Source organism: Pteronotus mesoamericanus, unplaced genomic scaffold, assembly GCF_021234165.1.
Source record: "Pteronotus mesoamericanus isolate MK-2021 breed Mesoamerican mustached bat unplaced genomic scaffold, CSHL_Meso_final contig_105, whole genome shotgun sequence".
In the NCBI taxonomy this organism is placed as follows: Eukaryota; Metazoa; Chordata; class Mammalia; order Chiroptera; family Mormoopidae; genus Pteronotus; species Pteronotus mesoamericanus.
In genome coordinates, this window is record NW_026555006.1 from 9192885 (window position 1) to 9208305 (window position 15421).

General features: G+C 38.0%; 1 protein-coding gene across 3 annotated transcripts in view; it reads right to left on the reverse strand.

Annotated features, from left to right (window-relative positions):
- The window catches only part of MYSM1 (Myb like, SWIRM and MPN domains 1), a 37082-nt gene extending 24700 nt beyond the window's left edge, over positions 1-12382 (reverse strand). For all 3 annotated transcript variants that reach the window (XM_054573878.1, XM_054573870.1, XM_054573862.1), the window contains exons 1-6: positions 12299-12382; positions 6681-6756; positions 4552-4622; positions 2328-2405; positions 2213-2236; positions 358-436 (exon numbers count right to left, since the gene is read on the reverse strand). In XM_054573878.1, coding sequence (XP_054429853.1) covers positions 358-436; positions 2213-2236; positions 2328-2405; positions 4552-4622; positions 6681-6756; positions 12299-12363 — 393 coding nt within the window. In that variant the 5' untranslated portion in view covers positions 12364-12382. The remainder of the gene's footprint in view (positions 1-357; positions 437-2212; positions 2237-2327; positions 2406-4551; positions 4623-6680; positions 6757-12298) is intronic.
- Positions 12383-15421: the final 3039 nt, after the last annotated feature.

The following is a 15421-nucleotide window of genomic DNA, read 5'->3' on the forward strand; positions in this document are numbered from 1 at the left end:
TTTCAAATACACAAGTTTGTTTCTCCAAGAGAAAGTATCATAGCTGAATAATTTTGCATTTTAATCCAGGTAGTTGGTGTCATGTATACAGAGGCAGCTCAATTTGTGGGTTTTATTAGTATAAAAACTATCCAAAATATTAATCTAAATCTATTTTAATATTTTAGTAACTTAAATGAGTTAAATTCTCTTGTACTACTCTACAAACATCATCATTCTAACTATAAAAAAGCTATAGATATCATCATTGTAATTAAAAAGGAATTTCTGGTCTCTACAAATTAATTTAACCTTATAATTCTATCAGTATTTGCTTCTAGAATTATTTTACTATAAATCAAAAATTGCTCTATTTACCAGCCCTTGTTCAAACAGCTGTTTTTCTTCTATTGTCCACTTTACTGAGAAACTGGCTGGTTTTGTAGGAGACTGTACCCTGAGGAAAAAAAGGAATTGCAAAAAAAATTTCTGAAATGGAACATTCCATATTTATGCACCTAAAGGTTACATATAGCCATGAACTAAATTCAATACTCTTGGTCTAAGAAAATAAATAAATAAATAAAGGAGGAAGAGGAGGAGGTGGCTGCAGCCTAGGTTTACCCTGTCTCAAGTATTTCTCTAGCTTAGGATGATTAGGAGCCCCAAAACACATAATCCTTGGGTTGGAGGGAAGGTAACACTAAAAGACAGCAAATGAAGTCAATCAGTGTGAAAACAAATAGAGTTCCTTTTATTGGACACAAAGCAGCAGATATTAATATGTTTCCAAATCCTGAAAGGCATGCAAAAATTTAAACTGACTCCAGAAATAACATCTCTTTAATTCTTGAAACAAAAAAACGATGGTGTTATGTTTATTGTTTTTTGAAATTGCAGTATTTTAAGAAATTAAAATAAGAGTGATAAAGCTCACTAATTTAACTCAAAACAAACCATTAATCTCTTTATTAACTTCACTTTCTGTTCTTGTTTATTCACCAAAATGTAAAAGCCAAAGCCTGTTCAGTGCTCAAACTCTTGACAGTTGCAAATCTGCAACCCTAACCCTTTAAGGGACCACAAACATGCAAGTTTATAAACATTAAATAAAATAGTTAATATTGCCCTGGCTGGTGTGGCTCAGTGGACTGCATGCCCGCACGTGAACCAAAGGATCACCAGTTAGATTCCCAGTCTAGGGCACATGCCTGGGTTGCAGGCCAGGACCTCAGTAGGGGGCACATGAGAGGCAACCACACACTGATGTTTCTCTTCATCTTTATCTCTCCCTTCACCTCTCTAAAAATGAATAAATGAAATCTTTTTTTAAAAAGTTACTATTGGGTTGGCCAAAATGTCCATTACATTTTTTCCATACAATGGCTCTAGTAGTGCCTAGGTGTCTTTAACTTTATTTGAAACAATTTTGTTAAGATTGTATTTTGGCAGCTGTCATATCAGTGTGCATTTAAAAAATACTTATTAAAATTGGTGAATTTTTGTACAGCCATTTTAATTTTGAAGTGGAAGAAAATATATAACATTTAGGCATGTTATGTTTTATCATTTCAAAAAAGGTAAAAACACAACTCAAAATTCAAAAAAATTTTGTGCGGTGAAGAAGGTGTCAAAATGGTTTGCGAGTTTCTTGGTACTATTGACTTTTTGGCCAACTAATTCTTTGCTGTGGGGCTATCTTATGCACTGGAAGATGTTGAGCAGCACCCCTGGTCTCTACCCACTAGAAGCTAATAACAGGAGATAGCTGACATACTCAAAATATCCAAATCATAAAGTTATTGGTGAAAACAAAAAAAAGTGTCTTTTATTTACATAAAAAAATATAATAGGCTTTTAGGCCAATCCAATAGTTAGTTTCTTTAATTTTTGAAGACTACAAATTCAAATTAAATTTTTGTTTGGCATGATTGAAAATTAACTGTAAGAGCAATAAAGGGCAAATTAATGCCTAATATATTAAATAGCAGATTTTAGAAGTTTCCCAACAAATCCCTAGGACACCATCTTTTCCATACTCTAATGGAATCAAAAGAAAATTCTAGCAAATAACATTAGAAAAATACCTTGGGGCATTCCAATATGTATACAAGAAATTTTGATTTTTATATTTTTGTATAACTCAAGATCAAGAAGGCTTTTTCACAGGCCAGCTATAATTTAATTTTCAACTAATAAAAAATATTTTAAAGTATAAAATGTAAGTACATACATGATTTTTGCTGTTTTCTGTGGGCTGCAGCACATGAAAAAAGAAAATAAGGAAGAGTGTGAAGTTTTTAAAAATATTATTCAGACTTTTAGAAGTATGATAAATCGATTTTTACCTCTTCATGTATTTTTTATCATCTTTCTTTTGATCAAGCCAGAATTTTTCTGGAAGTGATTTTTTAGATAAATAATACCTGTGTAATTATTAAGGAAACTTCTAAAATAATATTAAAGTTATAACTTTTATGAGACATATAAAGTAGGCACTGATATTATATATCTATGAAAGTCACACTCAAATCCTAGCTAAACCAATTCCTCTCAAAGCTCTTTTCAGGTCTGTACAAATTTTGATACAATGATCTATACCCCACAGCGTTGTTACATGGATTAAATATTACATGTAAAATCTTACAGCATGGTGCCTGCATAAAATGTGTGCTACATAAACGCTAGTTTCTCTTACCTTCCCTTTTAGAAGTGGCTAAGAGAAAAAACAGCCTCAATGTTTTACTTAGTTCTTTTTTCCTAAAACATATGGTGAATATAATAGATGAATTCGATTGGTTGTCCAGGGTAACTTAGACAATCAATTGTTTTCATATTTCTCAAGGTAAGATTAGAGTTTAGGGTTATTCTCTACCCTAATAAAAATAACAAACAATTAGGTCAAATCTACCAGAAAGCTTCCCTCTCAAACTTATTAAAACTGGCTTCTGCAATACTCTTCATCAGAAATATTCTTCACTAACAATCACTGACTGTATATCGTGTTATGTCAGGCACTATGTGAGGTACTAGGTACTGAGGACAAAGAAACAAGAAAATATTATCCTTGTTCTCCAAGAGCTGACATAGCTTTTACTTTCATTATTTTTTTCCCAAATTTGGAAGTGGACCAGTGACTACTTAAGTATTCATTAATCTAGAATTACGTTGTTCAACACATTAACCCATAGCCACACGTGTAACTAGTGAATATTTGAAATGTGGCTGGCAGGAACTGAGATGTACTGCTAAGTATAAAACACACACTGAATTTCAAAGAGTATGAAACAAAGAATGTAAAAGATCTCATTACATTTTTATATTGATTAAATGTTGAAATAACATTTTCAATACACTGGGTTAAATAAAGTATATTATTAAAATTAATTGAATCTGTTTTAAATAAGGCTACTAAAAAATTTAAATATGCTACTCACACTATTTTCTATAAAAAGCAATGATATAGGCTATAATGTCTGCAGGGGGTGGGGGGGTGGTTAGAGAATAAAGCCTAAACAGGATTAACCTTTGATAATTAAAGGTACAAAGACACTCTGAAATCAACATAGCAATAACTGGGAATAAAAGTAATAGAACACTTTTGGCTTAAAAGGAAGTAGAAATCTGTGAAATATAGATGAAAGAATTAAAAGTAAAATGCTATTCATTAGACTATTAATAACCTTTATAAATCATAAAATCAGAAATAATTATGTTCAATCTTCTCATTTCAGGTGCAATTTCACATGAGTTGAGCTCTATCTGGTGTAGCTCAGTGGATTGAGCACCGGCCTGTGAACCACAGGCTCGCTCTTTCAATTCCCAGTGCAGGGCACATGCCTGGGTTGCAGGCCAGGTCCCCAGCAGGAGATGCATAAGAGGCAACCAAACACTGATGTTTCTCTCCCTCTCTTTTTCCCTCCCTTCTCCTCTCTAAAATTAAATTTGAAAACAAAAAAACAAAGAAACCAGGAAGAAAACTGAGTCCCAAAGAAATTAAGCTGCCAACATCATATACAGATGAAAGAAACGTGGACAAGCAGCTAGTGGCTGAACCATGGATAAGAATCCACAAGTTCTGGAGGAAAAATATCTTTATCCTTTTGTATTTGTTTTGTGCTTTTTCCTTAGATTCCTCTCACATAAAACCTGTAAATCAGTAGAGTAAGAAGTGAGAACTTTTACATATTCTAGTTCTGTGTCCTTGGACATAGCAACATCTCTGGATTTCAGTTTACATAATTGAAAATGGAGGATTGTATTAAATGATCTTGGACTAAAGGTTTAGCTAACTTAAAACACTGTTTAATTTCAAATCAGTGTTCAGACAGTATAAAGAGTTGGATGACAAGAGAAACTCAAAAACACTGAGTCATATTTCAGACTTAGCAATGAAACAGAACCAGAAGAATAAAATGCAGTTTTTTGCATAGGCAGGTAACATATTACATAGTAGCAGTCTGGGGCCAAATATAATCCATCTAGTAATTATCAGTGGTTTTTTCTGTAAGTTTTGCATTTAAAGGTTTTTTAACACTGAAATCTTTTTTCCTCATAATCATTAAAGGATACTCTTCTTCCAACAACATTTTCTCAATGACAGCTCTGTTCTCTTCACTGATGGTGTTATCCAGGGTCCAAGGCTATTAAAAAAGAGAATATATTTTTCTTTTTATTTACTACTACTTGAATTATCTTCTATGTTTGTTAAATGAAAATACATAATGATATAATGATTACCAATAATAACAGCTATCATTTACAGAACACAAAGACATATCTTTGATTCCCACTATAACTCTATGAGATAGGCATTATTACATCCATAGCGCTGATAGCATTTCAAGTGGGAGGGCAGAAACTTCACACACAGGTCTGTTAGATTCCAAGGCTCAAGCTCCTATCTATGATAAAGTAATAGTGGCTATAATGTATGAAAAACTTAGTTATCAGCATTTTGCTAGATACTTCATCTATGCCCAAAACTCACAATTCTTTTTTCCTTCCTTGAATGATCACACTCATTTTCAACTCTCTACACTTAAAAAATTTTCAAGTCAGGTCTCTTCTCCAAGGCTCTGTCTAGACTGTTATTTCCAACTGCCCCCTCAAAGTTACATGGGTATCTAGTAGGCTTCTTGATTTTAACATTTAAAACATAACTCACCATCCATACCTTCCTTCACCTGCTGCTTCCCCAGGCTTCCTAGCTTTATAAATGGCACTACTTGTCAACAAGTTATTTCAGCTAGAAACCCATGAATCATCCTGGATTCTTTCCTTTTCCCTCAATCCCATAACCAATCTACCAAGCAGCTCTACCTTCAGTATAGATTTTGTTTAAAAAAAATTTTTCACTTAGCATAATACTCTCCAGTTCCATCCATGATCTCACTTATAAATGGAACCTAACCAAAACAAACTGAAATAAAGAACGAACTGACAGTGACCAGAGGGAAGAAGGAACGAGAATAACAGAAAAAAAGGGAAGGAACATGTATAAAGGACCCATGGACAAAGACAATTGCGGGGGGAATGAATGTGGGAGGTGGCAGGTGGGCAGAGCAGGGGAGAGTGAGGGGGGGAAAATGAGGACAACTGTAGTTGAACAATAAAAAATTTTTATTTTATTTTATTAATTTATTTACTAGAGAGAGGGGAAGGGAGGGAGAAAGACAGAGAGAGAAGCATCGATGTGAGAGAGAAACATGCAAAGGTTGCCTTTTGTAAGCACCCCAACCGGGGTTGGAACCACAGCCTAGCCATTTGTCCCATTTGGGAATTGAACTGGCGACCTTTCGGTTTGTGGAACGACGCCTAACCAACTGAGCCACACTGGTCAGGGCTCAAAATGTAATTTAATTAAGTATGTCCATTTACATCTCTTCTGCTACAATCTCAGGCCAAGCTGCCACCAAATCTTGCTTAGATTACTCATGTTTCCTAACTGGTTTCTTGATTCCACTCTTGCTTCCTGCAAATACATGACAGAGCCCTCGTCTGCCTCTCCAGCCCCGTCAGAGCTGTCACCGCCCCCCCCCGCAACCATATTTTAGACACTGGCTTCCAACCAGAGCCTCTGTGCTGATATTCCTTCTGCCTAGAATGCTCTTCCTCAGCTCCTCACTTATCCACTCCTCTCTTTCTATTACTTTTCAACTTAAATGTCACCTCCTCAGTTTCCCTCACTGACAACTTTATCTAAAGTAGGTTCCTATCCTATTACTCTCAGTCAGCATCTAATGTCCTTTATGCTTTATAATTAGCCTGTCCATTTATCACCTGACTCTCCTTCAGACTATAAGCTCTTTGAGAACAGAACCATGTCTGTTTTGATTATAGTTGAAACCCCCAAATCTGCCCTAGTGTCTGGCACATATTAAGTACTTAATAAATAACTGTTAAATGAGGAAATGAAACCTGTAATGTTCCCCATTTTTCAGGTGACAAAACTGAGGTTCACAATTCTGGCAAGTGACAGAGCAAGGATCTGTACCTAAATCCAGAAAGATCCAAAGTTGTTTCCCAACAAGACATTTTTCATAATCAAAAGAAATGCTTCTGCCATTTTTACAGTAAGAAAAATATTTCACTATATTACTTCTGTGAGTGCTGAGAACTAGCACCAAATTTAAAAAAAATAGGTACTCTGGGTAATGAATAATATCTTAATGTACTCGATATTTTCATAAAATACTTACAATAAGACCATTCTCAGTTCTCCAGGATGAATCAAGATAGTGATCTTGTAAAATAGATGCTGTATTTTCATCGCTTCTGTAATAATTAAGAAAATAGGTATAGAAGTGATATTATACCAGTTAATATATACAATTTACACAGCAGTAACTGGCAGGCTGAGATGGTAACCAAATATTTAGTTCCCTTCTCCCCTTAACAAACAGACTTAATGATGCAGAAATGCCTGCTCTACCCCTTTGGACTGTGAAATATACAGTGGCTAAATATACATGTACATATCTCTGCTGCTGGTGCTGCTGGGGCAGCAGCAGGACCTCTGGCACGTCCGCTGGAGCCGCTGTGCGGGGCGGGGCGGGGCGGGGGGTGGGGGGAGGTGCGTGGACTGCCCACATGACAGGAGTAAGAACACTGAAACACCTCATTTCAAATAAAAAAAGAAAATAGCAGTCTATGCAGAGTTGTTTGTTTTGGTTTTGTACAAATAGAATAAAAAGTCATTGCTTTGGGGGTGGCGCCCAGCAGGTGGGTCAGGAGCCCATGTGGCTGGCTGGCGGAAGGCCCGGCTTGGCGGCCCTCTTGTAGTGCCTATATATGTTAATTGCTGAACATCAAGTTTGTTCACTTCTTTTATTTCCCAAGAAAACAACTTCATGAGAAAAAAAATTCCCCAAAGCAGCAACCACACATGCTCTATAGCCATGAACCAGCACTTCAGATTTCTTTTGAGGAATATCCACGTGTATGTAGACATTTAACTTAACAATTAATTCTTTTACCTCTTAAAGCATAAAAGCCACCATCACTAAATAGCACCGCCCTTAAAATGGAGGGGAAAAAAACCCCCAAGAGTGGAAGAACCGAAATACAAATTACTTGAAGAAGGACGGTACAATGAAGATGTAAGAAAGTGTGATGCTTTAATAACAGCTCATACAATTTAACAAATTAATTTGGGGGTTTATTTGGGCTCTTTTCTATGTCGATAGGGAATTAACTTTGCTAATTCACTCCTTTCATTAAACTAGTAAGAACTCCTTAAAGCTACATGTTCACTTCATATACAAAAAGGCTGAATAGTTAAATATTTAAGTTTTGGGAGACCCGATTTAGGATATAATTAAATTTAATATTTGCTTTTGTATGCCCTGAAGTTATAAAGTTTCCTAGTTAAGTTATTGACTTTTCCCAGACCTTGCATAGTGCTAAGAATGTGTACCTTTTAAACTGCGAAAATTTATCTACACATTTATATTTTTGAGTCTTTAATTAGTCCTACAGAGGTTATAATAAATTCTGGAGCTAACAGACCATCTAGAACATAATAAAAGCAAAAATGTCTCTCAATTGTTAATTGAAAAAAGGTTTAACTCAAGTGTTAACTCTGATTTGGTAGGGTCTACCAGAAATGTGAAATTTAGGATTCTGAGACTTGTAACAGCAGAAGAAAATCTTTACTTAACTAACTAGGTCTGCCAAAAGTGAGACTGGTATCACTTCTAGCTTACTTTAGAAATCTTTTTACATAGTATTCCTCAATAAGGATTAGCAATATCCACCGCTCTGGAGTATGTATCTGGACACCTACCTGAATCTCCATAGGAGCTACAAATTAACATGTTTAAACCTGAGTTCACTTTTCCCCTATAATATGCTACTCTCCCATCGTTACTTATCTCAGTCTTTGGCATCTCCATCGCCCAAGAGGGCCAAGCCAGAAATCTGTGCCTGCCTTTTTTTCCTCAGAATGTATTAATTAATACATTCAACGTGTTGCCAATTCTTTTGTTTCTCCCTTTTCCAAATCCAGTTCTTACACTATATCCACACTGACCTTTGAGATCCTGTAGTTTTAGACCTTATAATTTTCCCTGGTTAACTGCAAAGGACAAAGTTGACAAGTCATCCACCTTCTTGGTGAGGCATGGGTCACAAAGCTCTCTAAGGAGTTAAGGAATGCAGACGACTTTATCATAAAGTCAACTGGGGATTAAAGAAAATAACATGTTCTGATCTAGGTGTAAGAAAGAATGCTCTAACTTCAGGGAGGAGTAGAAGAAGGCAAAGAGACAAGGAGCAGTTAAGAGGGAGTGATTATATAAATACTAGAAAAAGGTGACAATAACTTAGACCTAGGAAACAAGCAGCGTGAATAGGAAGAAGTGAATACAGTTGACAGGATACTCAGAATCAACAGACTCTTCATAACTGATAGAAGGAGTGGAAGGAGAAAAGTAAGAAAAAGGGTTGGACCATGTTCCTTGGGTGACTGGGTGGGTGGTGCCATTTACTGAACCAGGGAACCCAGAGAGGCAGGTTTGGTAGTGGAAGTTTATAAGCTGAGACTGAGGTGTTTGTGGAACATCCAAGTGCAAACAGATTCAGAAAGTTGGATAAATGGATCTGAAGCTCAGGAGAGATTTGGGTTGGCAGGAGATTTGGGAAACATCAACATGCATGTATTAGGTTAACTTATGAAACTATAAAACTGGTCAAACATTGACAAAATTTCCTATGGTCCTACCCAACAAACAGAAATTTAAGTCTCGAGAGATGGTATCATCAGGGACTGAGCAGAAGTCTTATGACAAAACCCCTGGGAACATTATGATTTAAAGGACAAGCAGAAGATAAGGAGGATGAGAAGAAATGGAAGGAGAAGTGGAAGGGAAGTCAAAAAGTTTCAACGCTATCTTCTAACTTTGGTACCTAGACTTAGTAAGTGCAAATGCTCCTTGACTTATGATGGAATTCTACTGGTGCTGCAATGGAGCCAGTTTCCCTGAGGTGGTCAAACCATTTAAAAGAAAGTTTAGTGTAACCTGAAAGATAACTGTTTAAGTAGCGGTTCATTCAAAATTAGCATAGTACTAAAAGCAGATAAAAAAGTAACTCACTAAATGCTCAGATTTTAGGTTATATGATAAACTTTTAATTCATGTTCTAATACTATTGAGTCTAATAATTCCTCTGTTATATTTTCCTCCTTTTCTAAACAGACAATCCTATGTCCTGATAAACCCATCAAAGATGAAAATCTCATGTCAAAAAAAATGCATTGACTACATCTAACCTAACAAACATCACAGCTTAGTCTTAAATGTGCTCAGAACACAATATCCAAAAAACATTGGCAACACAGTTCACTGAAGAGTATCTGCTGTTTACCCTTGGGATCCAGGGCCTAACTAGGATTTGGGGGTTTCTGCCAATGCACAGCATCCTAAGAGAGTGTCATACCTGCATATCACTAGCCAGGGAAAAAAATCAAAATTCAAAATTCAAAGTATGATTTCTATTGGATGTATACTGTTTTTGCACCACCATAAAGTTGAACATCTTGTCAGGGGCACTATTGCCCAGAATGTAATGTTACTGGTACTCCTTGGAGTTGGTAAGGCAATGATTCTGACCAAAAGGAACCCATAACCTTTGTTGTCTTCCCTGCATAAAACTAAAATGCTCATAGGTACCACCAGTAGACCTAAGGCTCAAACAGAGCAAGAAGAGAAAGGAAAGAACACGAGGAAATGGAGAATAATTATATACAATCAGAAAAATAAAGAAGAACCTATGGAAGAGCCAATGTTCTCAGATGAGCTTTAGTGTTTCCAAGGTTAACTTATTTCTCTCTGGACAACAGGTAGTATCCTTGCCCACTTAACTCAGAGACTTCTTATGAAAAGTATATTAAATCATGCATGCAAAAGCATTTGGTCAAGATTAACCTGACCTACACAAATGTTAACAATGCTTGTTATTAAAGGATCTCTCCTCATTTTGTATAGCTTTGGACTGCTCTGCTTAAAAATTTTTGGGAAAAATGACTATATATTAATTTAGTTACTCCACACACTTTTTTTTTCATTGCTTTTTAGAGAGAGAGGAAAGGAAAGTGAGAAATATCAGTGAGAGAGAGAAGCACTGCCTGGTTGCCTCCCCTATCTGCCCTGACCTAGGATGGGGACTTAGGATCAAACCTGCAACCCAGGTACTGTATTTTGTCGGGTATAATGCGCACATTTTTGCTCAAATTTTTGAGGGAAAAATAAGGATGCATATTATATATGGGTAGTACTAATTCTATATCTATATAAATGTTTTAAATTCTTATTTATGCTTATGCATTAAAAGTGTAACTCTAGAAAGCAATAACAACATCCATATGCAAAATACCCTGGAATACAATAATCGGCTTTATAGATAGATAAAAAATTGAATTAAAAAATTAAAACGAAATATTTTCCTGAAAGTTTGGGCCAAAAACGTGGGTGCACGTTACATACAGGAGCGCATCATAAACGGCAAAATACGGGTATGCGCCTCAGCCAGGAATCAAACCTGCAACCCTTCAGCTACAGGAGGATGCTCCAACCAACTGAGCTACACTGGCCAGGACAATTACTCCACACATTCTTAGGGTGCTTTGGAGTTCACAAGTGCTTTAAGTCCTCTTTGTCCCCCTTGGGCAAGGTTAGCATTCTTCTCCACCATATACAGAGGCCCTAATATTAGGTTGCACCATATGAAACTGCCCCTCCATAGGGGAAAAACGGCCTAAGATTGGAATTTTCACATGGTTCCACCTACTTGAGTTCAAATGAAGTTTTTCACAGTTACAAGCAACATAACTGGCTGAGTTGGAACCAAAGTCTTTTGATTCCTCATCAGTATAGGTCTCTTCCATTACTAAAAGGAGGATGTGGAAGCATATTTTACAATGGTATGTATCAATTTCTTACTCAGAAAGCAAGGAGTCAAAGAGCTAGATAGATATCTCAAGCTGGACGTTGCTGTTTAAAAACCACATCGGCCTGTTATGCAGCAATCAGTTGACTCCTCCCTCGGTCCTACCACAGCATCCCTGAGGGTAACGGGATGCTACAGAGCACATTGACAGAACACCTACCACATGCAAAAATGCATCCCATGATTATTTCACTGGTTCTCCCCAATGACTGTATGAGGTACATTCATGACTGTCAGTTTACACACGAGCTGTCAGAGGCCGAGGCAAGCTAAATACCTGGCCCAAGGTCACACTGCTAGTAACCGGCAGGGCCAGCCAACGCAGGAGAAACCAGAGCTGTCCAGCTAAAGCCCTACTCTGATTCTTACAGTCAAGCTGCCTCTCAAGAAGTTTTCCACAACTATCCCCATGTGGAAAAGGAAACCTGTGGCCTATAGGAATGAAACGACAGGCCCAAGGTCATACATACGGCTTGCAAATAATGGAACAAGGAACCCTGAGCTCAGGTCCCATCCAGGGGCCGCCCTTGTACTAGAGCTTGTCAGGCAGAGGCGAGGGGCGAATTTTGAGGTGGAGGTAATGGAATAAGGAATCTAATCGTTGGACAGAGTGCAGCGTGCTAGGCGAAGTCGGCGCCCTCACAGTATCCCGGTAAAAGGTGAAATTGCCGTCCGACACTAGCCCCGGGTACCCCGCCGCTGGGCTCAGGAGTAGCCGGCTGGCGGGATGGGCGCGGCCCTCCTCCGGCTATCAGGATCCCGTGACCCAAAAAATGTTCTTCCGCATCCCTTTCTGTTGACACACCCACGGCCTTTCTAGGATACTCTCTGCGCATCTGCGCCCCTCCGCGACCCGGTCTCTACGCCTCACCCGGGCTGTGCTGCCGCAGCAACCACGTCCCCTTCAATATCCACATCCGCCTCTTCAGCCGCCATGATGGGACCTGACCCTATCCGTTCTCCCGAGATATCCCGCGAGAGGTGGAAAGCCAGGGGGCGGGACTATGTGCGTCACGCGGGGGAGTTGAAGCCCTGTCCAGCTCCTCCCAAACCGGCGCTTCGGAGACAACCCCAGCGGCCTCGGGGTCGTTTTGACTTTTGTTGACCTTTGAAGACCTTGGGAAGTTACCTAGACTTGGTTTTTGAAGGGATTATATTATTGGACAAATTCTTTTGCCCCTCGCCTCTCTCATTTGTAAAAAGAAGATAAGAGTAAATATCTATGTGGAATGTGCTTTGAACTGGGAAGGTGGCTGCAGTGAGAGACCCTTACCGGCTGGGTTCTTCTTTTTTTCTTTTGCTCTCTTTTCGTTTCTTTTTTCTTTTCTTTCCTTCCTTCCCTCCCTCCTTCCTTCCTGCTGAACTGTTTTAGAATTTAAAAAATATAAGAATGTAACTTATGATTACGTATTTTATTTTCCAGAGATCTTTACAATTAGTTAAAAAGTCACTCTCATGACCGTTGATTTTTACAATAACCCGGTGAGGTGTCTGGTGTCAAGTCATGTTTTACAGATGGGAAAGTGAGGCTCAGAAAACTGAAATGTCTATCAAAGGATACACAACTAGTCAAAAGAAAAAAAAGAAAAAGAAAAGAAAGAAAGAAAAACATCTGGGACCAGAATTAAGGTTTTTTGACTCTTTATGGAATACTCACCTTCTACAAATTATGTTATTAGGAACTGTGAAAGGTAAACACCATTTCTCTTGAAGAATTTATGTCCTTCCAAGAAATTCGATATAAGCCTTCCATATTCTTCTACCTTAGCATCCCTCACTCACATTATTGTAACCATTCACTTGATTGCTTCCACCACAAGACTGAATTCTTTAAGGACAAAGACTCTATCTGCTAGTCTTTATACTATTAACATTCAGCATGGTGTGTAACACATAGTAGATGCTCAATAAATATTAAACTGATGAATGACTCGATCAACTAGTGGAATGAATACACTTCCCATACTATTCTCAATATGTTCCATCTCACTATTGTCTGTTTGTGCTTAGGGCATAAGGTTAGCTGTACTATGAATGTGGTGGCAGAAGATGGAGAGGAAGAGAATTTGTAACAGGGGAAATCCAGTGCTCAGAAACTATTATTTCATCCTTAGACCACGCGGGGGGTGATGTTTCTGTTGTTAAAGGGCATCTCCAATGACCAGTTCCAATGGTAACGGGAGCACCTGGCAAAGAGTATATATTCTAAAGTGGTTGTTTAGTTTAAAGCCAAGTTAAGAAAGATGTACGTGGCCAGATAGTCAAAAGAGACTATAGAATTGAGATGCCTTTCATTTGATCTGGCCAATTCCCACTGGCCAGACTGGGATGGGAATATTGATAGTACTGTTTAGAAATACATGATATCAAATGTTTTTTAGACCAAAACACAAAATACTATGTGAACAGTAGCTCTTGCAACGCTGCACTGAAGGCTTTCTGGCTTGATGCCAGGCATCAGTAGTACTAAATATCTGTAAAAAGGAGGAAAAGTCTGCACAGAATTCAAATATGCCCCAAGGCCTTTAGAGTAGCCTGAAGTTTCCCCATACATACCCCACATGATGCTGCTGGTTAGTTGGCTTTATGTGAAGCAGATGCACAAGTGTCTAGGCTTGACCCCACCTGCCAGGACAGGAGTATTATCTCACAGTCACGTGAACCCCTAAGGCCTGATCTATTTAAAATTCCCTGTTCTAGAGGTCTGCAGCTCTGCACCTTGTTTAAAAACCCATTTTCTCACCAAGCAGTTTGGAAGCAGAATGATGAACTCAGGATTCGTATTTTACAATTACTTGTACTCCGACTGTGCTCAGTACTGGGGAAATGACATTGAATAAGACAAACGCAGCCTCTGTCCTCATAAAGTCTATCAAATATACAATTTCAAGATGAAATTATATGTTTGATACAGGCTGTTGTGGGATCACAAAGGAGAAGCACTTATCCCACAATGAACCCTTTTCTCTACCACATTTTTGAGGATGATATTGATCGGTCAAAATTTAAGAGCAATGCTCTAGACTCTGGAGAATACAAAAGAGAAATTCGTCTTCCCTAAATTGGAGAAAGAACCAGTGGAAAAACATGGGAAGGAATAGTGCACTGTCCAGTAATCACAAAAAGCCAGGAATAGTGCCTAATTCCACAGGCCAGACTGGAAAAACCTGATGATTCATGGGGTACTCTGGCTTTAACTCAGAAGGGTTAAAATAGATTAGAATAATTACCTCTAGGTGGAGCACTACTCGGGTACTGCCTAACAAATCTTAAAGATCTGAAAGGATAAAAGTGCAGGTTAACTTAATTGCATCTCTACTTTTTCCTTCTCCCCGCAAAAGCTCAAGAATATTTACAGGAATACAAAAATATCCAGCACCCAACAAAACAAAATTCACAATGTTTGACATCTAGGATACTAGGCAGGCAAAGAAGTAGGAAAATATGACCCTTGATAAGGAAAATAAATAAATCAATTGAAACCGATCTAGTACTGGCACGGATGTTAAAGTCAGCAAACTGAAACAGTTATTATAACTGTATTCTGTGTGTTAAGTAGAGACATGGAAAATGTAAAAAGAATAAAACTGAATTTCTACAGATAAAAGCTACAATGCCTGCAATTAAAAATACACTGGGTTGGCCCTGGCTGGATGTGGATCAGTGGATTGAGTGCCAGCCTTCAAGCAAAAGGGTTGCTGGTTGGATTCCCAGGGCACAAGCTTAGGTTGCAGGCAAGGCCCCCAGTAGGGGGGCGCGCGAGAGGCAACCACACATTCATGTTTCTCTTGGCCTCTTCCTCCTTACCTTCCCCTATCTCTAAAAATAAATAAATAAACTACACTGGGTTGGATTAATGGAAAATTAGACATTGCAGAAGAAAGGATTTGTGAACTTAAACACGTAAAAGAACTATTCAAAATAAAACACAAGGAAAAATTTAAAAATTTAAGAAATAAACAAAACATCAATGAGCTGTACAGCTCCAAGCTTC